Genomic DNA, 21,841 nt, shown 5'->3' with positions numbered 1-21,841 from the left:
GGGGGTCAATGAGCCACACAGTACATACAGCCCCCTACTGGCATGGAGTAGAATTACATAAAATAATATAAAATGAATATGGCTCATACAGAGATGCTGTACGGAAGAGTAATGCAGAAAAAGCCTAATGTTTTAACATTTTCTCCAAAGAAGTTAAAACATAATATAAAGAGGTTAAAATATATATATATAGTAATAACTAATAATAGTTATAACAAATAATAATATTGGGCTGTATAACAGTGTCTGCATTTTCTTTACAAACTCAAATATTGACTGTATCTTTAGGATTTAGCATCCCTGTGAATCAACTAAACTAATATTTAGAATAGATAACTGTGTAACAACTGTTTCTGAGAACTGCTTCACATCTGTGGTGCATGGAGTCCACCAACTTCTTGCACCCGTGAACAGGTATTCCAACCCATGCATTTCTTGCTTTTTTCAGGTCTGGGGATTGGGCTGGCCACCCCATAACTTTAATTTTGTTGGTCTGGAACCAAGATGCTGCTAGCTTACTGGTGTGTTTGTGGTTGTTGTCTTGTTGAAACACCCATTTCAATGGCATTTCCTGTTCAGCCTAAGGCAACTTGACCGCTTCAAGTATTTTGATATGTGCAAAGTGATCCATGATCCCTGGTATGTGATAAATAGTAAGAGAAACATCCCCATATCATGATGCTTCACTGTCTTCACAGTGTACTGTGGCTTGAATTCAGTGTTTTGGCTCGTCTGACAAACTGTCAATGGCCATTGCAAACAATCTTACTTTCAGCAGTCCACAGAATGTTTCTCCATTTCTCTTTAGGCCAGTTGAACAGTTCTTTGGCAAACTGTAACCTCTTCAGTACGTGTTTTTTAATTTTTTTTAAAGAGGGTCCATATATGTTTAAAGTTGGATTCAAACCTTCCTTTTTGATAAAGCTTTGGAGCTGAAGCATCTCTTAGATATGCTGCTATAGACCTAGACTCCTGGGAAAATTCTGTGGTGCACAGCACTCTCTCACACTCAGGGAATGAATGAATATGATTGTATTACCTCTCATTAATCTTATTATTCCTCTCTCTAGTTTGTGCCCTTCCTTCCTGTCCCCCTCCTGTTTCTCTTATTTATTGTGATTTGGCACAAGACAAATAACAATTATACAAAAAAATGGAAATGTAATATATATGCAACTGATAAAAAAAAGGCTATTGCACTGAATGATATAGAACGATGAAAATAATATTGCTTGTGTTGCAGATCAGAGAACAGTTAAAGGTGAAGTAAGTAGTTTATAGTGCCATCTAGAGGAAAGACTGAAATTTACAACAAAGAACTGCTCTACTGCTCACCCCTTTGGTGTGAGTAAAAGCCCAAGTGGGTCCCACTTTCAGAAAATACACAAATCAATACCACAGTCTGGTAATAAATATAGATATATTTAATTGCATGTCATTAGTTCATGAATGCCACAAGTTATAAATACCACAAATGCATTTTGAACAAGCCATAAGTCTTTGTTGTTGCTTTTTCAAATATTTAAAACAGGATTAATAATAAGTGCAGTCTTCAACATTTCAAATTAAATGCTTATTTAACAAAAGACTGACAAGGCTTGGCTGTGAATACAGACCTCAGGGTTAGTGGTGAATATTAAAAGATACAGGAAGTGACAGACAAACAGTTTCATTCATGGAAGAAAACTCACAGCACATTATTTGTACATTTGCTGCTTGTTTTGTCAGATATGATGGGATGTCTGATTAATAGTCAAATATGTTGCTTTTCAACATTTCATTCTGTATGAAACTATTTGTTATGCCATTTTACATCCATATAAAATCCTCTGAATGGGCTTGTCCTTTACTTATGATCTGTGACAGAAACACCCTCATTTCTCATACTGCATTAATATCACAACAAAGACAAAATAATTAATGATTCTTAGCAACAAAGGGGAGCTTAGCATGCATAACTTTTTTTTTTTTAACTGTGCAAGAGATGGAATATCCCCAAAGTGGTCCATAAACATAAACTGCCAAGTTATTAATTCAGAGCTGCTAAACACAAGCTCCTTCAAAATGGTTATTTCTTGTTTGGATATGAAATTGAAGCAACAAAAATCCAGACAAAGTAAGCATTCAAATACTACACAAATCCTCCCTGCACTTTTCCCCACAGAGGGAAACCCACGTATTCTGACTCTTAAGGAAAAACTTCAAAAACGAAACATAAAAATATTAATAAAAAACACGTGTAGCTTCTTACCATCTATAATCCCTCAGAGAAATCAGTAACGTCCAGTGATCCATTAAAACAAACCACAACACCCAGGTCTTCTTGCACCTCGAGCCAACTTGAACAGGATGTGGAAAAGTTAGTGCTAATCTACAAATTATTTCTTCCGCATGTCAGCCTGACTATTTACGTCGGATTGTAGTGCAAAACATTACAGTTATAAAATAAAAGCTGATCAAGCCACTTTAATACTTTAAGGCAGAGGAAAACAAACATATTGCCACTGCCACACAACCACAACCATCTTCTGCTGGCCACAAAATAACATGTACTACCTCCAGTCATTTCAGAGTTAGGGACATTGGAGAACATCATCATTTTGTTTGGAAAAACACCAATCCACATTTTTCAATATTTTATGCACAAAATGAGAAATCCAGAAAATGAACTGTTGTACCTTGATCCAGACTGTAACCTAAACTAAAAGCACAATAAATATCATCTACATTTGCATGGGCACCAATAATATGACCATTTACCCTATTCTGAATGAGAAATTATTCTTATTATGTTCTTCATATAGGGATGTCCCAGACTCCACCCCCTTTTATAAAAGCTGGTGCTGTCATTTTCAGCATTTTTCCCCCACCTAGCTGCACCTTGGTGTCACATTTCACGACCAGACCACACCCCCTCTGCTATCCATGATTTTATAAATGTACGGTTTAGCTTAGTAAAATAGTAAAGCACAGTTATTTACTGTTTTGTTGGTTGAATGTTCTGCTCGATTCATTTCTGACTTCTCAAAGAAGCCCAGTGAGCCTGTTTAATATTGGGTATAACAGGGTGAATTCAGTTTATTTTAGGGATTTAGAGATGCACAGAATTTTAATCTAATTTTGTCGTTATGGCTGGGACTGTGTGTACTTAACTCATCAAAGTCAAGGCAGTGCAATTGTATCCATTAATACTCATGCTTCAAAGAATAAATCAATTAAGAATCCTGCGCGGTGCTCTTATCTGTCTCCAAGCGGGCTCTCCGTATCCAACACAGCCTAGATCATTTCTCTACGTATTGCTTTATCCCCATATCCAAGTAATGACCTTTATGACGAGGATCGAGTACAGTTGGGATGAAGTGCAGGGGATCCGAGTAGATCTAAGGGAAACACGTCTCAGACTCTTAAGAGTGCAACTTTTATTGTTTTCACTCCGTGGTCCGTCTCGACCTCTTTGTGTAGAAGAAGCTTTGGTGCTGCAATTAAGGGAATAACGTCTGTCACAGATGCATCAGAAGAGCGGTCTCTTCAGTTCACTGCATTAAGATGTTTAAAATTTAATGAGTTCATAATCTGCGCTGTATGCAGCCAAGTTTAGCTTGGGACTGTTGTTGCACCATGTACTCACGTCTTGTTGGAACTGTTTTATTGGTGTTCCAAAGTGATTTTGGACAGGCTCTAAGCAAGAATAGACAGGCGCGTGCTGGCACAACAAATTACAACATCCTGCTTCGCTCATGGTGTTTTGGTGTTAAAAGTCTTTCGGCCGAAAAAAGGAAAATACCAAAAATAAACTTTATCAAAAAGGAAGGTTTTAAGTCTAAGTTGTGTCAAGTTAAGAAATGCTGTCAGTGCATCTCCAGTTTATCTGCCAAATAAATAACATTTTAGTTTTTAGTTTTTGAAAGATTTCTAAAATATTTACATATCCAATAAATGTGTTAAGCACTATATCCCTTTTATGCATAGTGGTCACTACAGGGGACAGCTATTCAACTGCTATTTTGAGTGTTTGTGCGTATAGCTATTTATACACATACATAACACACATATATAAATATATATATATATAAAATCCATGTCTTTATCTAATTGTTCATTCTCAATATGACCTAATTCAGATTAAAGTGATCAGAAAATAGTGCCTTGAGAAAATGTATGCTATAATTTGGCGCTATACAAATAAAATTGAATAGAAAATGTTTTTTTGTAGCAGTTATTATTATTCAGACTATTTTCTTCATCAGTTTCAAATGAGTCAATGGTGTCCTTTTAAGAGATAACAGACTATTACAGGAAGACTCAGTCAATGTCTGCATTTAGTGTACAATATGTGTTTGACAATGATTAAACAGAAAGAGAGAACAAGTGGTGAGTTCCCCCAAAATAAACTCCCTCTATAGAAAATGTGCAACTGCTTCCAGAGAGTTCTCCTCCTTAAAGGCACCTGAGGGGCCACAGTTTGCCTGACAATCAGAGGAATGAGGTAGTCTGGGTAAAGTGGAGACAGACTAGTGGTAGGAAGTGTCTAAGTGTTAGTGTGCAGTTAGAGAGCAGGAGAATAAACAGAGGAAGAAGATAATACTGGTGGTTATAAGAGAGTCCATGCGTTTTAGGGAGCAGTGCTGAATTATACCAAACTGTTGCAATGTCCTGCCCTCTGGTGGCCAGACTGGTGCTCTGCATGTGTCAGCTGTGTGTGTGTGTTCAGGATGGGGACCACTCTCAGCAGCAGCGCAGGCGGGGAGGGGGAAACTCCGGAGGCACTTCAGGTTCAGGCTGCAGAGACAGGACACTGTTGGAAAGCTCTTTGTTGGGAACTTCCAAAGGCATCTGTTGTATCAGGAAGCACAGGGAAAAAAAATGGTTAATATGGAGAATATTTCGATTATTGAGTGTCACACAGTATAATAAAGAGCCACATAATTATACTACCATATGCTTAGACTTTTCACAAAAGAGATACAAAGATAAATGTAATATATGATATGAAGAAATCAGAATATTTGTAATAATAAAACTAATTATAAAGACAACAAAGAAGACACACTGACCTTGCTAAGAATATCGTCTACAAGCTTTAAGAAGATCTCATCCACATTGAAGTTATCCTTGGCACTAGCTTCGCAGAAACGCATTCCACTTATTCGAGAGGCAAACTGTGACAAGAGAGGTAGCGAAAAATGAAAAATGATGACACTTAACAGAGAACAACAGTATTGGTATGGGTCAGATACTGATCAAAACATCAATATTATATCTATGTGGTGAAGATGGTCTTGGATATCGTAATATGACTTTTCCTGGTTTTAAAGGCTGAAAATCATCATGACAAATAGTCACACCGGCGCCGATGTGACTATTTGTCATATGTTTCCACATTCAAATATTCATTTTCACCTCCGAACATCTGTTTTTAAAAACTATTCGAATATATACTCGAATACAGAATATTCGTTGACAGCCCTAACACATATGCATAACAGATTGGATTTCCGGTACCAAGAGCATAAAGCTATGTATCAGTGATATGCGGAACAGCTGTGTTGCATGTGTGTCGATCTCACCCGCTCCCCCTGCTGCCTGGAGATGATACGATCGGTCTCACAGTCCAGCTTGTTCCCGACCAGGAGAAGCTCTGCTTCTTCTGAGGCATACTGACACAAAAAGAAAGTTGGAGACGACGCACAAACAGGAAATGATCACCTGATAATGACATCTGTTAATGCCATAAAAACTGGCTATGCAGTACAGCAATTAAAGGAGAGCCTCACAAATATGATGCCACTAAGGGTTGCCCTAAAACAATTATATAATAAATTCCATTTCCATTTTCTACCACTTTATCCTCCACATGAGGTTCGCAGGGGGTGCTGTGTCGATCTCAGCTGACATAGGGCTGTAGGCAGGTAACACCTGGACAGATCACACCTAATCCCCAAAGCTGTATGTGTTTGGACTGTGGGAGGAAACTGGAGAACCTGGAGAACCCCCCACACACACACACTGGGAGAAAATGTTTGTTTTACCTGGTCTATCATCTTCATCCATTTGGGAAGGTCGTCGAAGGTCTCCTGTTTAGTGATGTCATACACCAGCACAATTCCCTTGGCACTTCTGTAGTAGGCTGATGTGATGCTGTTGAATCTCTCCTGACCAGCAGTGTCCCTGGATTTAATTATATTAAAATAATTCACAGCTGTTGATGAAATTGCTCATATTCATTCGCAAATGTAAGCTTTTCTTCACTCATTATGGTTGGTTATGACAAATAGATTTAAGTAAGTAAACCACATTTTAGACAAATATTATTAAAGCTCCCATAGAACAGAAGTTCCAATTCACGCTGTTTTTTTGCTGTGTATCTGCGTCATGACCTCGTTTATGAAGCCCTGAAGGTTCGAAACAAACAGTTCAGCCATTGCTGAGAACGCTGTGTTGTATTGTAATCTTGGACTCAGTGAGATCTCTGAAAAACCTGTTCTGGTTACATAAACAGCATTTCTCCCGAACAGCAGATCGTCCTGCTCCGGGCACTAGTCCGGGCACATCTGGTTACGTACATTGAACCGCAGAAGAAGAAGAACTTCCGTTGTGGAGGTGTTTCACCAGCGACAGTGTCTTCTGACTCTGGGTCTGACTCCGGGTCAAAGTCATAAAAAGGGTCCTGCAGCGGGGAGTCGTGACGAAGCTATTTTTAAACATTGTGAAAACAATGTTTTGATAATGAGTAGCAGTGCATCCACCGTTCCAGAGGGGGGAGCTGCGCTTCTGAGAGCTGGTGTGCTGATTACGTCACTTCCAGGTATTGGCCAATCACAAGTAGGGATGCACCGATCCACCTTTTTTCACATCCGATCCCGATACCTGACTTTAGATAGCTGCCAATACTCCGATACTATTCCGAGATGGATGCTCCGTTTGCTTTAATATTATTATCATCATTGTTTTATCGTCATTTTGATTATAAGGCTTTAATAAACTCCTTTATACAGGCAAGTATGATATGTACGACTTTAACAATGTTTACAGCGACTTAACAGACCCCTGGCAACACACACAAGTTAAAAACAAGTTAATGTATGCAAGTAGACCTCCATAACGCACATATATGTGCGATAAGACCACTCTATGGGAGCTTTAATGTAAATCAATTTTGACATGTTAAACAGTATTATCTTTTATCTTGTTATAGAAATATAGTTTCATTCTAAATGGAGATTAGAATATAAAATAAAACAGATGAGATTCAACATGCAGCTATTATTTTGTTTTGTTTTATTTTTTAAATTACATTAAATATTTCAGTTTTTGTGTTAGAACCCGGAACTGTGATTACAGCCATATTATTATACATCAAATCTACAATATCATGTGATTTGTAGGGCTGCAATGATAAATACATTCTTTAAAAATACAAAAATGTTATTAATCACTAACTACTAAAACTAAACTATTAATCAGTTTGAGTCTACTTCTTTTTCACAATTAATATGATTTGTTTGTGGACAAAACAAAACACTTGAAATCAACATTAAAAAAAAAGGTTCAACATTTCATGGCATTTTATGGACCAAACAACTGATTAATTGGTAAAATAATGTACAGATTAATTGATTATTTATTGAAGGCTTATAAATTTAAATCAACAATTTCATTTTACTCTCTTTGTGAATTTGGGAAAATAAAAAATGTGAGAGTTGATCGTTTTTAATGTCATTATGATTCACCCGATCATGCGAGTGTGGGTTAGTAGTAGCATGACAGTATTACTGTACCTTCAATCAGATCCTTTCCCCCTGTAAGTCACAGTCAGGCTTATGAGCAGGAAAGTGGACAGAGACACAGCAGCAGCAGCACAATGGCAGCATTAAGTAAGACCGGGGGGTTTAGCAGTGATGGAGGCTTGATGTGAGCGGTTCAACATGAGAGACAACATACACTGAGTGGGCAAGGGTTTCCTGATCGGGCAGGTGGGAATGCGAGGTAGGGGAGAAGAAACAACAACGGGACGTGGGAAAATAGCAAATGGGAGGGTGGACGGGGAAGTTAGTGAACAGGTCAGACATATTAGTGAAAAAAGCAAAAAAAAAAAGAGCTTCCAAATGCGTACTCATTAACAGGTGAATATGTACAAAAGCTTGCCTTGCTGTAATGTGAGGCATGTCTATCATTATTTCATTCACTGGACAAAAAAACCGCATACTTTCAAAATTTAATTAAGGCGTTAGTTCTAGTCACAAGACACAAAGCAGAGGCAGAACACGGTGAAGTATCATCACAATCGCCACAAACCATTAGAATTTATACAATAAAATTAAAAGAAAATCCACACTGATAATAATTATCAGAACTAGGGAATTATTCAATATCAATATATCACGATATGAATCAAATATATATATCGAATAGCTCGATATAGCTAATACATATTATCTGGATATTTTTAGGCTATAGCCCCGATATACGACATATATGGGGATATAAAACTGAATACAGGTTGTTTCTCTGGACTCGTGAAAAGTTTTCTTTTGAGGTGTTTGTGCTTCTCAAAGAGTGACAAGAGCAAATACACTCAATACACACAAAATAAAAGATCGACTATTTATGATCTGCACTAGGGATCGGTCATGATTATAGAGTGGGTAATGTTTTGGCCTCTGTGTTAAATGTCTTCAGAGAGTGCAAATGAAAACATGAATTTGAATCTGAATTTGGATGTTAGTGGCTGAAAAGTTTGGAAAACCCTGATTTACACGTCCATCGTTTGTATTAACGGTGTGGATGAAAACAAAGCATGATGGGACCAAAGAAAAAGAGGACTAAAGGCAGTGGAGACTTATGTCCAATTACTCACCAAATCTGTAGTCTGATCTTCTTCCCTCTCAGCTCAACTGTCTTGATTTTGAAGTCAACTCCTACATGGGCAATCAAACACAAACATGTTTACATATACATACATGTGGGGCTGCAGTCAATAACTAAATTAATTGTCAGCTATTTTGAAAATAGATTCATTGGTTTGAGTGTTTTTTTTATATTATCAAAATAGGTTCTCTGTGTTTTCTTTTCAGCCATTTTAAAGATGAATATGTGTGTGGTTTCTTTGGTCCATATAACAAAGAAATAATTCTAACTAATTATTGTTTGTGGACAAAACAAGACATTTGACAACATCATCATTTCAAGGTTTGCGAAACACCGATCAACAAAGTACTTGATTAATTGAGAAAATAATTGGCAGATTAATCGATTATGTAAATATTTAGCTGTAAGTTTGCAGCCGCCCTGCATACATGCACCAGCACCTGTGTCATTTTGCCTTTATGGAGCCTTTCCTTCAGATTATACATTGATTTTTTTATTTTTTTTAGATCAACCTACATGAATAAAATGGTTTCCCATCTTGGGATGTGACAGCAGATTAAATTATATTTTAATTTGTATATACTTTTGTCTGTGCAAAGTCACTGCAGTGGTCTATTAAAACAGACGTTACACAAATAGAAAACATTTGTTTTAGCTACGGCAGAGTGAGTGACAGTCCATCAGAGGAGCACAATATTTGCAACACACAACTTCTGAGCTCTGACACTGGAATGACAAGGCACAAAATGGAACTCTGCCATAGCAGCTGCCTGCATGAACCTATTTTGGGATTGGACACCATTGACTGGCAGCACTGTGAACTGTTTGCTCAATTCTGTTTTGAACCCATGGCAGGCTAGCATACCGGACTCTAAAAACTTGGTGGGCAGCAAAATTAGCAAAGAATTTGTTACAACTAGAGATTAAAAATAAGTGTGGGATGTTTTTATTTACAGCAGCAGGAAATGTTTTTAGGGCGCCAGTAGTAAAATGCTTTATTCTTTAAGAAAAACCATTTTGTTATTGCATTAAAATAAAATACAGTACAATAGATACTGTTTTACCCTAAAAAAGTGTCTGTAAACTATTTTTTAAAACTTCATATTGAGCTCTTGATATCTGTTTATTTATAGTGTTTATTTAAGCTATTAGTTTATCATAATTGAAGCCTGGTAAGATTCAAATAAATGAACCTAGCCGTTTGCACCAACAAATTAAATATTGCTTTCAATCACAACAAGACAAACCGTCAAAGTGTGGAAAAGGAGGGAAGCATTTCAAAGCAACACAGGCAAAGAAAAAGGACAGTTTAGTTCGCTATAGCAGTCTGGTTGTTGCAACTAGCTTCAACTATAACTGCAAGTGTAACCAATAGTCAATGTCATTACACAGTACAGTAGGAGGCAGAATATATGTTACAGCGTCTGCCTCATGGTAGTTTAGTTTAGGTATCCTTTCTTTCAGTGCGTAGACGGAGCCCAGCTGTACATGCCAATAATAAGAAGTTGACATCGAAACAAGTCCGTAAACGTCGTATGTCCTCACCTACTGTGGACTTGCAAGCTTCGCAGAAAGTATCGTCTGTGTACCTCTCCATGAGGCTGGTTTTGCCAACGCCGCGGGAACCAATGATGATAATTTGTAGCTTAAAATCAGCGGGTCTCGGGGGCAGCTTCCTGCGGCGCGACTGAGCCCCCAACGCGGGGGACGAGGTCCCGGAGCCCCGGCCGCCACCGGCGGCCCTCCGCGGTACATCATGTCTGGGATCCATCAGTAATACCACATTTGTGACATTCACTAAGTACCAAAACAGACGAAAGCTTCAGCGATAACCAACTTTATATCGTCTTTAAAGAAGTTTGCAAAAGTTAGCGCATCGCCGACGGGTGTTGATGTTTTGCCATAAGAGACAAGAGCAGCGGTTACGTCATATCCGTAACACGACATTTCCGTTTCCGATATCTAAAATAAATAAATAAATAAACAACGAACCAACCAAAAAGGTCAAAATGAGTATAAGCTGAAAAGTATAAACAAAAGTCTAAGACTAAGTACATTAATGCTAAGACTTACGCTTATATTTTAATTCTAAAGCTTATACTTGTTCTTTAGTATACTTTTTTACTTCTTTCTGCCACAAAGTACTAATACTTACAGTAGTATATCCAAGTACAGAATAAGGTCAAGATATTGACTCGTGCTTACTTATTTAATTTAGCAGAATAAAAATGTTTTTCACTACACACATTTGCTTTGAGGTATTACCCCGTTATAAACTTACATGTTCTAGATCATATAGAGCTGGAGTTTAGCAAGTAGCTGAAAAGAAGTCATAAAATTAGCAATATTTTTTCTATTGAGTTATTTATTTTTGGTTCCAAAAATGTGTATTTTCTTTTACCTTTTTTTAAAAAAAAAGTTTATTTTCGATTTCGGCTATAACTTTTATAGAGATTATTGTATCCAACTCAAAATTGGTGAAAGCACTCAAAACACATGGTAGGTGATGCGTATTGTATATGATAACGCATTGTTTAACGGTGTTTCAATGGCCACGGTGCAAAGTTGGATTTTTGCGACAAAAAACAAACTGTTATAACTTTGTGAATCCTGTTCCGATCTGAACCAAACTTGCTAGGAATGATGATGTTCCACCCCTGAAGACATCTATATGAAAAAACATTTCGGAAACAAAGCCCCCTGGTGACAGCAGACAGGAATACAATTGGTATTTTTTTTTTACTTTTGTGCAATAACCTTCGAACTTGGTGAGGTCACTGTGGACCAGTTGAGGATCGAAAGTGATTGAAAGTTTTTTAAAATGTCACATGGCGTAAGAGACAGGGGGCGCCAAAGTTGGGCGAAAAATTCTGAATTTGAACGAAACGCTTATAACTTTGAGATGGAAGGTCTGATCCAAACCAAACTTGTTCTAATGCCCAGGAGAGTGACTTTGATGTCATCCACTCTTGCTCAGAATATTCCAAAATATTTTCTTTGAAGTTTTGAAGAGCACCTATATGTTGTTGCACCTGATGCATATTGGAAACCAGTACCAACTGATGCGAAACACAAAAGATAAAGAATAGTCTGAGCATATACTTGACTCCATTTGTCAACTCCACCAAGCCGAGGCACGACCCCATCTACACCTCCACATGCTCATGCCTCCACCTCCGAGCCCTCCACCTTCTTGTTTGCAAACACACGCAAACTTTTGAAAAAAGTGTTGCACAACCAGTGTACCTGATCTTTCAATTCCTGCTGTCTACCAGGCATCTAACTACTGTTGCCCATGGTTAGCAGATGGAAGAGCAACCCTCACACATGAACATGTCAGCACTTCTGAGTGAGATGAGGGAGACAGTGGCACAAACAGACAGCACTGGTGTAGCTCCTCCTTTGGCTTCTGGCCTTCCTTACACTTCACCTTTGCTGTCCACAGTTAATAACAGAGAGGATAGCAGTCTGTTCATATCTGGTAATAAGTCAACATTGCTCAGTTGGATCGAAGAGGACATCCTGCTGAAGAAAGTGGAGCAGAGAGACAGTTCCAGTTCACCTGATCCTTCAGATCCCCTATGTTCCAGGCATCTCCCCACTCCTTCACTGTTGTCCATTGTTACTAGTGGAGGGGAGACCAGTCAACTCACGAACATGCCAGCACTGCTGAGTGAGATGAGAGAATATATTAATACAAAGAAGGTGGAGCAAGGAGACAGCTCCAGTGCAACTCTTCCTTCTTTGTCTTCTGGCCTTCCAAACCCTTCACATTTGCTGTCAGCAGTTACTAGCAGGCTGCCCTCCCCTGGGAATAAGTCAACACTGCTCAGTTGGATTAGAAAGGGAATTCTGCTGAAGAAAAGGGAGCAGAGAACCAGTCCAAGTGTATCTGATGCTTCAGCTCTCCTGAATCACCGGCATCTACCCACTGCTTCACCTTTTTCCAAAGCTACTAGCAGAGCGGAGAGCAGTCAACCCTCTCGCATGAACATGTCAGCACTGCTGAGTGAGATGAGGGAGTATATTAATATGAAGCAACTGGCACAGGGAGACAACATCACCACACCTCTATCTTCTTTGTCTTCTGACCATCCAGATCCTTCACCTTTGCCCACGGTTACTAGCAGAGAGGAGAACAGTCTTTCCTCACCTAGGAACAGGTTGAGACAGCTCAATCGGATAGAGTTTATCCAGTGGGACAAGATGAAGACGAGAGGCTGTTCTCTAGTACCTCCACTTCCTCCTGTCAAACATTCTGGCCCCCAGTTCTCTTGTCCTCCACTGTCTTCATTTCCTAGCACGGGGGACAGCAGTCTGCCCTCACCAAGGAACAAATTGACAATGCTCAGTCGGATCAGTGAGTGGATCCAGCGGAAGAGGGCCAAGCAGAGAGACAGATTTCCTCCATCTCCGTCCCCTTGTTCTCCGCTGTCCAGATTTAGTAACAGAGGGGACAGTATTCCATCCTCACTCGGAAACAGATCCGTGCTGGTTAGTAAGATTGGAGAAGGCACCCAGCTGAAGAAATTAGAGCAGAGTGATAACACTGGTATCCCTTCAACTCCTCCTCCATCTCCTTGCCCTTCACCTCTTTCCCCAAGCCAAGGCATTCTCCTGAATTCAGACGAGAACAAGTTGATACTGCTCAGTCAGATCGGAGAAGGCATCCAGCTGAAGAAAGTAGAGCAGAATGAAAACACTGGTATACCTTCGACTACTCCTCCATCTCCTTGCCCTTCACCTCTTTCCCCAAGCCAAGGCATTCTCCTGAATTCAGATGAGAACAAGTTGATACTGCTAAGTCAGATCGGAGAAGACATCCAGCTGAAGAAGGTGGAGCAGAGAGACAGTATCAGCATACCTTCACCCCCTGCCCTGCCCCTTTGCCCTTCACCCCATTCTCCTCCACTATTCACAGTCACTCAGGGCAGGGACACTTGTCTGCCTTCACAAGAGACCAAGTCAGAACTGCTAAATCAGATCAGAGAAGGCATCCAGCTTAAGAAGGTGGAGCAGAGAGAAAGTCCTCTGTCCATGGTTACCAGCGGAGGGAATGATGGTCACCTGAGCTCCAATGGAGATGCACTTCAGGACAAAATCCTCCCTCCCTCAGCAGATACTGTTGCAGCCCTGATAAATGTGATGAAGAAAAGAAGAAAGGCTATGTTCTTCTCAATAGAGGACTGTGATGATGATGATGATTATTATGATGATGATGATGATGATGATAGATGGGACAACTAGCTAGCTGTGTTTCTTCTTGATAAGTGACAATTATTGGACATTGCTAAATGCTAAAATCTGCTATAACACCTGCTTGACCTTTAAAAGCACTAAAAAGATGACACTTTTTAAAATCTCATTGTACTGTATATTGTATAATGGCAATAAATTAGGTGAATTTACTTGAAAATTCATAGTTAAAAACAACACGCTACGAGCAAGCTATGATCGCCTGTAATCTCCTCTGAAGATCCCAAACATTATAAAATCGTTTTATAATAAATTATATGTATATATATGTACATATATATATACACACAAGAAATTATGTTTCCATAGTCATTTTTTTTAGTAATTGTGTTTTTAGTCATTTTTCCTTGGGTAGAATATCAAGTTTTACTTCCTGTCCTGTCTTCTTTGTTTGACTGATTATCCTTGCCTCCTTGGTGTGTTTACCCACCATTCTCCCCGTCAGGAGAGAGTGGTGTTAATTTTGTTTCAGTTCTCTTTGTTCAGTTTCCTGCTCTTCCTGGTTCCTGCTTGTGGTCCTCATGTTTAAGGTATATTTCTGTTTGAGTTTTTCTTCATGTCTTCCCCTCCTCATTTAAAATGTAATGCAATGTAATTACCCAGTGCAGTAAGACTTTATTCTCATAAATGTGTCATTTACGACTTTATTCTGGTAAATTAAGACTTTATTCTTGAAGTGAAAATGTTTTCTCAATGTGGCTCTAATACTCTGTTGTAGAGATCAGACAAAGAAGAATATTCCAAAAAAATGAAATACAAAAAACAAATGTACAGTAGATATTATATATATATTTATTATATATATATTTGTATATACATATATATATACATCTATTTGATTTCATGAGGCAATACCAAGTTATAATGAGATATTTCTGTATGACTATTTTCAAATGTACCAATTAAATTTTAAGATAACATTACCTACCTCCACTTTTTACTTCATCAACCCGCCTGACCCCGCTCTAAGAGTCACTGCAGTGTTTTTGTAATCGAAAAATCACAAAATCACAGTAAAAACTGATATGCATGACCTAATCATGTCTCCATATAGCCTTGTATGGGGATATACACACAGTATACACAATATGGGACAACCCAAATGTTTGTCTAATGTAGCAACACATTTACAGACACGTCTGTAACACCCAATATCATTTTGCATGAATAAAATAAATTTTTGATAAATTTAAATTTATTTTGATGTATTTTTAATACATAACACATAAATCATAAAAGTAATTTTGGTTTTACTCCCATTTTTCATGAGCTGAACTCAAAGATCTAAAACATTTCTAATCACCATTCTCTCAAAAATTGTCCACAAATCTGTCAAAATCTGTGTTAGTGAGCACTTCTCCATCCCACACCTCACAGGTGTGGCATATCAAGATGCTGATTACACAGCATGCCTTAGGCTGGCCACAATAAAAGGCCACTCTGAAATGTCGGAAATTGGACACCAACGAACTCGGCAACTACAAGAACTGAATGAAATTTCTTGAAAACGCCTCCAGACGTCTCCAATCACACCGGCTGAGTTGGAAAATAGGTCTTATGTCCAAAATTCCGAACTATCCCTTTAAGAGCCGCAGCCGCACAGGTGCTTTGCGAGTGTGGCTCTTTTCAAATTAAAATAGCCGCACTCGCAAAGCACCCCCCCCCCCCTCCCCATTAGTCGATTTTTAGTCGAAATTTCAGGGCTTTCGTCGACCAAAAGATTCTTTGGTTGATTACAGCCCTATTAAACAAACCCCTGCACTCAGAATGCAAATGTAATCTGGCTGCGATTAAGAAAGAATGAGTCAGCTCAGCATCGTGACATTCAAAGTCTTTTACTAACATCAAATCATCACATCTCAGATGCGGTAAAGATGAAGGAGTGTGAAAGACAAACATGAGCACAGTAGCCTTCAGGTACTAACACTTTATGTCCACCTGCAGCCACTTAGGAAAACACACCCATGGTAAGACGCGCCCACTTGATGCCCATTGGGTCACAGAAGAAGTGCCTGTTAGTAGAACCTTCTCCTTAGCTGTCACGGTGGAGCTGGAGCAAACTAAGGGAACGCTTTACTGAGGGGGGAGCAGGGCCTTGGTCTGCTCCATCACCTGCTGGAAGAACTTCTCCATCATGGTGGTCAGAGGCTGCACCTGGGCGTAGAAGTCATCAGTCAGAGGCTTGACCTGGGCGTTGAAGTTATCGGTCAGAGGGTTGATCTGATCCTCAATCTTGGCAATGTAGGGCTTGACCTGCTCCTGTAGCTTGGTGGCTTCAGCCTGGACCTTGTCCACCAGGGGCTGGATCTTGGTCCTGCTGTCCTCCATGTAAGTCCTGTGGGAGACGGAGGATATTCTGTTAAAGAGTGTCCGGTCTAATACAGGATTTCCCAGATGGAGGCCCACATTTTAAAAGTGGTAAAACTACGGTGACGAAATTCACAATGTAAATCAGAAGTAAGGCAAATTTGTGCATAATATGACGTTTTTTGACTACATTCTATTTTAAACCGGACATTTCCAAGAGATCTACTGATAAATTAATTACAACTTATACTTACTTGGCAGTGTTGGTCAACTCAAGAACCTTCACTTTCTCCACCATGTCCTGGGTTGCTTCAGTAATGCTCGCAGACATGTCTCTGATCAGCTTGGCCACCCTGTCCACCTCAAGCTGGACGTCAGGGTTCATCAGTGACTTGGCCTCAGAGCCTGTGAGAACACACACACACACACACACACACACGGTTATTAGAACTTAATCTAGACCAGAAACACACTAATCTGATCAATCTGTCAAAAAGACACTGCACTCCCTGAACAAAGCATTCTAAACTTTCAGTTTTGGACTGAGATTTCTCAGAACAGTTTCTCAGAAATTAGGTTCTGCCTCATTGGGACCAGGTTTTAGTCTCTATGAGGACTACTGGCCCTGTCAAGGTCAACAAGAAAAAACACACACAAACTTATGTTTATATCTTAGTGAGGACACATCATAGATATAAGTAATTCCCTAGCCCCTAATTCTGACCTAAACAAATACTAACCCTGAAAAATCCCCTTAAAGTTGTGGAGCCCAGACAAAAAAGGTTCCCACAAAGATAGGTTTGTAAATGTTTTGTTCACACATGCATGCACACACACAATGCTAATTATTAGTGATTCTCTCTGCTTAGATAAATGTGTGACACAAACAACATTCAGTGCAACAATAATCTTAATCTTCAGATTAGAAATTGCAAAAAAAAAGAAGAAGAATGGAATTATTTTAGTTTAGTAGTTTAAAGTAATAATCGAGGTTTAAAAAACAATTACAAAGAACACCGCTCTCACAACATCTGTCAAAAATGATAAAAGTGTTATAGTTGTGTTATTACAGAAGGAGGCAACAGCATCATGTTGCTAGCAAAGCGAGGCGAGTATAGTCTGTGAGTAACCACACAGAGCAGAGGCCAAGAATCTGCACCACTGCTGTATACACACAAATGCTCCCTCAGTCAGGTTTGATAGTTTTGCCTGGCAGAGCTTGTGTTCCGAAAAATGGTTGCAGCATATAAATAACATTACGTTTTCTGTTCTGAAAGTTTCTGTTCATGAAGATCAAACAGAGGCAGCAACAACAATAACAATGGTCTTTTTTTTTTAGCAGAGACAATTCAAATTGAGTCTTACCGTGGGCAACAGCCAGGACAACAAAAAGAGCGGCGACGAGGGAGAATTTCATGGCTGCAGTTGAGCAAGACCAACTTGAAGAGTAAAAAAAAAAAAAAAAGATTTGTCAGCAAACAGGTAAAACGAGGAGAGAAAAATGAGCAGAAAGAGAGCAAAATGTGCAATGACGACCACAGAGAATATAAAGACAGAAGCGAAGCGGCAGGACAGACACTGTACCTGAACTCCTGGGGTTCTTGGACCTAACGGTGGCTTCTGTCAGAGAGATGCTGGCTTTTATACAAATGCTCCACACACTGAGTCAATCATGACTTATCACAACTTCATCAATCACACACAGGGAGGTGATGTCACCTGATGAGCGCAGTCACTGTGCTGGCTGAACCTTGATAATCGATAACTGTCACAAGGGACAAACAAAGTCCTCAGAGATAGACGTCCTCATGAGAACAGAGGTCTAAAGACTGCATGTTTTAAATTCTTTCTTTTGGCCCTTCATTTTCTTTAAATTACATGAATCCAACATATTGTAGCAAAGTCATAATAAAAACATGAATCTGTCAATTATTTGAATAGCTCAGTAGCATTGTGTGCCCCGCCTTTTGCACTATGTCAGCTGGGATTGATGATATATATATATATATATACATATATATATATATATATACATATATATATATATATCAAATTTGAATGGGAAATTTTAATTTCAAAATCTCAATTTGGCTGGCATTGCATTTTGTTCCAATTAACATAAAATGACTTTTGCAAAGTTTTTTGTTTGCCCTTTTGGAAACTTTTCTCAGCGTTTCTCAGAATTCAACATTCAAGTTTCTCCATTCATTTGTCCTGTAGACAAAATGAATGGATGTCAATGGGACATGTTCACTTGGCCTTACCCTGAGTTTTGTGCAGCAGTGATGGATGTCGGACACATATAAAGTTTAATTGACTTTATTGTTAAACACAAGGGGTGATACTGACACAATTCAGTGTGTCAGTATCACAATTCCTCTGACTCTGACTGGTCGATAGAGGTGTCAATCATCAAAATCAACCAATGGGTTGCCAAGATATTTGCCAGTGTAATGTCTCAGTCCGCTCCAGTCTTGTTTCATTTTAAAGGCCCTGGTATACTTCACTTTGTTTCACAGTAAATCAGTCGTACACATAGTACTTTTTACTTTTTAACCATAAACATGCTGGTAGACTGTTTGTGTGTGCAAAATTCCCTGAAGAGCATTGTAGGCTATAGCCCAAGATACGTTTGCATCCATGTTGGTATCTGACTTCACAACTGGAATGGGTTGAACTCAAGGATGACATCATTACCTGTTCTGACTTCCTTGTTCTGATGTAAATGGAACATAGCAGTACTTATTTTTTTGAAAATCCTCCTTTGAAGTGTAATTGTGCCTTTTATCTTACGACTTAATAAAAATAAAAATCTTCATATGCTTTTGGTGATGCAAATTGTGCAGTGGTGTTTAGTTTTTCAGTTTAAACTAGTGGGATCATTAAAAAAGACACTTGTGGAGATGTATAAGACAGCAGAAGGCTTCAGCCGGCAGTCTTATATGAAGGGATATGTGGTGGTAGGTCCTCCATCTGCAGGGGCTTTTCGGGAACGCCCATATACACCAACCACTTTGCGCCAAGTGTATGATCGTGGCCTCCTTCCATTAATGGTGGCACATGGCGGCATAAGCAACCACATCACATGGAGGGTAGAAATCCAGAGACTAGACTACCATTACTACTTGCCACTTTTCTTTGATGGCTTACGCGAGACTGATCATCCATATGAGCTCTTCGCCCGTCAGGGGGTCCATGATCTGCTGCAATACGGAGGTGACAAGATCTTGCCAGTCATCCCCTGGCTCATCATCCCTATCAAAAAAGCCCTGAATACAAGGAACCCCCAGGTTATCTGCACCACACTTAAAGCACTGCAGCATCTGGTCATGTCTGCAGACATGGTGGGAAAAGCTCTGGTGCCGTACTTCAAAAATATCCTCCCTATTTTCAACCTCTTCAAGAACAAGAACATAAGCACTGGTGATGGTATTGACTACAGCCAGAGGAAGGGACAAAACATTGGGGACTTGATCCAGGAGACTCTGGAGATTATGGAGCGTTATGGAGGAGATGATGCCTTTGTTAACATCAAACACATGGTGCCCACCTATGAGTCCTGCAGATGCCAATAAGAGGGAACTGTCTCCCTGGTGATACAGAGATGCTTTTTTTCCGTTTCTCTTCATTTGTTTTCCCTCATTTTCAAAAACCCATCCATCATCCATCCATCCATTGTCTACCACTGTATCCTCCAAATGAGGGTCACTTACACGTAGGGGAAATTTAGAGTGTCCAATTAACCTATGCATGTTTTTGGACATGTGGAAGGAAAATAGAGATGCCTATAGAAAGGAGCAGGTGATAGTGAGTAGATATGTAGACAATGAGAGGAGGGATGAAAAGAGTGTGTAGAGTGTAGAGATTATGAAAAATAGAGGTAAGGATGAAAGATGTGAAGGAATGTGGAAACACGGTAGGAGGGATGGTGATTTTTTTTTTTTTTTTACTAATTAAAGCACGGGGAAGACAATATTTCACAGGATAAATGTAACATTTGTGCCTGCTTATTGGTGAGATTTTCTTCATCGATGGTAACTCAAAATGCTTAGAAAAGCCATAGCACACCATTCCCAAACACACCACATGTTTTAATGTCTAATTGGTTGGAAGTTTTTTGATGTTTGATTTGTTTTTTTTTGTTTTTTTCAAAGCAATGGGATGAGTCTCACAGCAAAATTATAGCAGAAGAGAAAGGAGAACAAGAATAAGCTTAATTTCCAGTAAATTGTGAATACTGTTCTTGGATCTCAGCAGTCACTAATAAGGCGAGGAAGGTTAATGTAAGGCAAAAGCAGATGTTGGTCATGTCATATACCAATATGTAATGTATGCTGTAAATCGTCAAGGGCAACCACAACACCAGGTTGCAACCATCCATGACTAACAAGCAGCTGTAAGGATGATGCCTCATCCTCCAGTCTCCAAATTACTCAATCCTTACCGCAATCAAATTATAATTCACTAACAAACTATTTCAATATATATGTAAATGTGTGTGTGTGTGTGGTGGCATTTTAACAGTACAACAACTAAGGTGGACAATGGAATTCATGAGATAACTACCTCTAAACATTGCTAAAACATTTTCAGAAGTCTGCAAAGGCTATCATAACAGCTGATGTATTGGGCTTTAATTGTAAAATATAGGCTCACATAGTTTTATAGTAAAGCTCTTATCAAATAAAACTCATCACAACACCACTTGCTCTCAGGATCCGCCTACAGTTGGTAAATGATATTGTTTGTTACAACTGTTGTGTTGCTGGAAAATGTGCATGTGAGAGGTACACAAATACAAAATGTACCATGTGTTTAAATGCTCCATGTGTTATTTAGATTGTGCCCTTTTTACTGTGAAGACGATCAATAAAAGACACTTTCCTGAACATTTTAATCAGATGGCTCTCTTACATATTATTGATCTTCAGTATTATGTCAAATTTGGATTAGAATATGTCTCCAAGTTGTTTTGAACCCAACTATCCATCCATCCATCCATTATCTACCGCTTTATCCTCCGCAGGAGGGTCAGTGGGGGTGCTGTGCCTGTCTCAGCTGACATTGGGCGATAGGTTCTTAGATGAACACATTAACACAGCAAAATTCTGTTTTGAATATGTTTAGGATGTGCACTTGATTGCACTTCATAGCACAAGGTTCCTCAGGATGAGCAGATATCCTTTAAGAAGTGTGATCTTGCTCACCGAGGGTTAGAGTTTTTGGGCAATTTGGCCGATCTCCCAAGTGAACTGCAGTGCTCGGAATTGACATTGGACAAAATAAAGATCTCTTTGTTGGTGAATATTCTTGTGTCACAGAGTCTCATTCTGCATTAAAGTGTTTTTGCCGTGTCGGTGCAGGAGGGTGCGTCGGTGGTGTGTTGTTGTGACCGGGGGAAATTGGCTGT

General features: G+C 39.2%; 3 protein-coding genes across 3 annotated transcripts; 1 reads left to right on the top strand and 2 right to left on the bottom strand.

Moving 5' to 3' along the window:
* Positions 1-1,436: 1,436 nt before the first annotated feature.
* rab12 (RAB12, member RAS oncogene family) lies at positions 1,437-10,766 on the bottom strand. Its single transcript, XM_083907977.1, has 6 exons — positions 10,414-10,766; positions 8,858-8,918; positions 6,030-6,168; positions 5,568-5,657; positions 5,055-5,159; positions 1,437-4,833 (listed from the first exon to the last, which is right to left on the bottom strand). The coding sequence occupies exons 1-6, from the start codon at positions 10,637-10,639 to the stop codon at positions 4,726-4,728; spliced, it is 729 nt and encodes a 242-aa protein (XP_083764103.1). The 5' UTR covers positions 10,640-10,766; the 3' UTR covers positions 1,437-4,725.
* Positions 10,767-16,197: 5,431 nt separating this feature from the next.
* On the bottom strand, positions 16,198-17,848 carry LOC310942474 (uncharacterized protein; the record flags this gene model as incomplete). The annotated part of the gene is made up of 3 exons (XM_083907863.1): positions 16,198-16,459; positions 16,686-16,836; positions 17,797-17,848. 3 exons carry the CDS (start codon positions 17,846-17,848, stop codon positions 16,198-16,200), a joined length of 465 nt encoding a protein of 154 aa, XP_083763989.1.
* Positions 17,849-19,334: 1,486 nt separating this feature from the next.
* On the top strand, positions 19,335-20,006 carry LOC310942433 (parkin coregulated gene protein-like; the record flags this gene model as incomplete). Its single annotated transcript, XM_083907813.1, has 1 exon — positions 19,335-20,006. One exon carries the CDS (start codon positions 19,335-19,337, stop codon positions 20,004-20,006), a length of 672 nt encoding a protein of 223 aa, XP_083763939.1.
* Positions 20,007-21,841: the final 1,835 nt, after the last annotated feature.

Source organism: Microchirus variegatus, assembly GCF_963457635.1.
Source record: "Microchirus variegatus genome assembly, chromosome: 21".
NCBI classification, from domain to species: domain Eukaryota; kingdom Metazoa; phylum Chordata; class Actinopteri; order Pleuronectiformes; family Soleidae; genus Microchirus; species Microchirus variegatus.
This window is presented reverse-complemented; position numbering and strand designations above follow the sequence as displayed.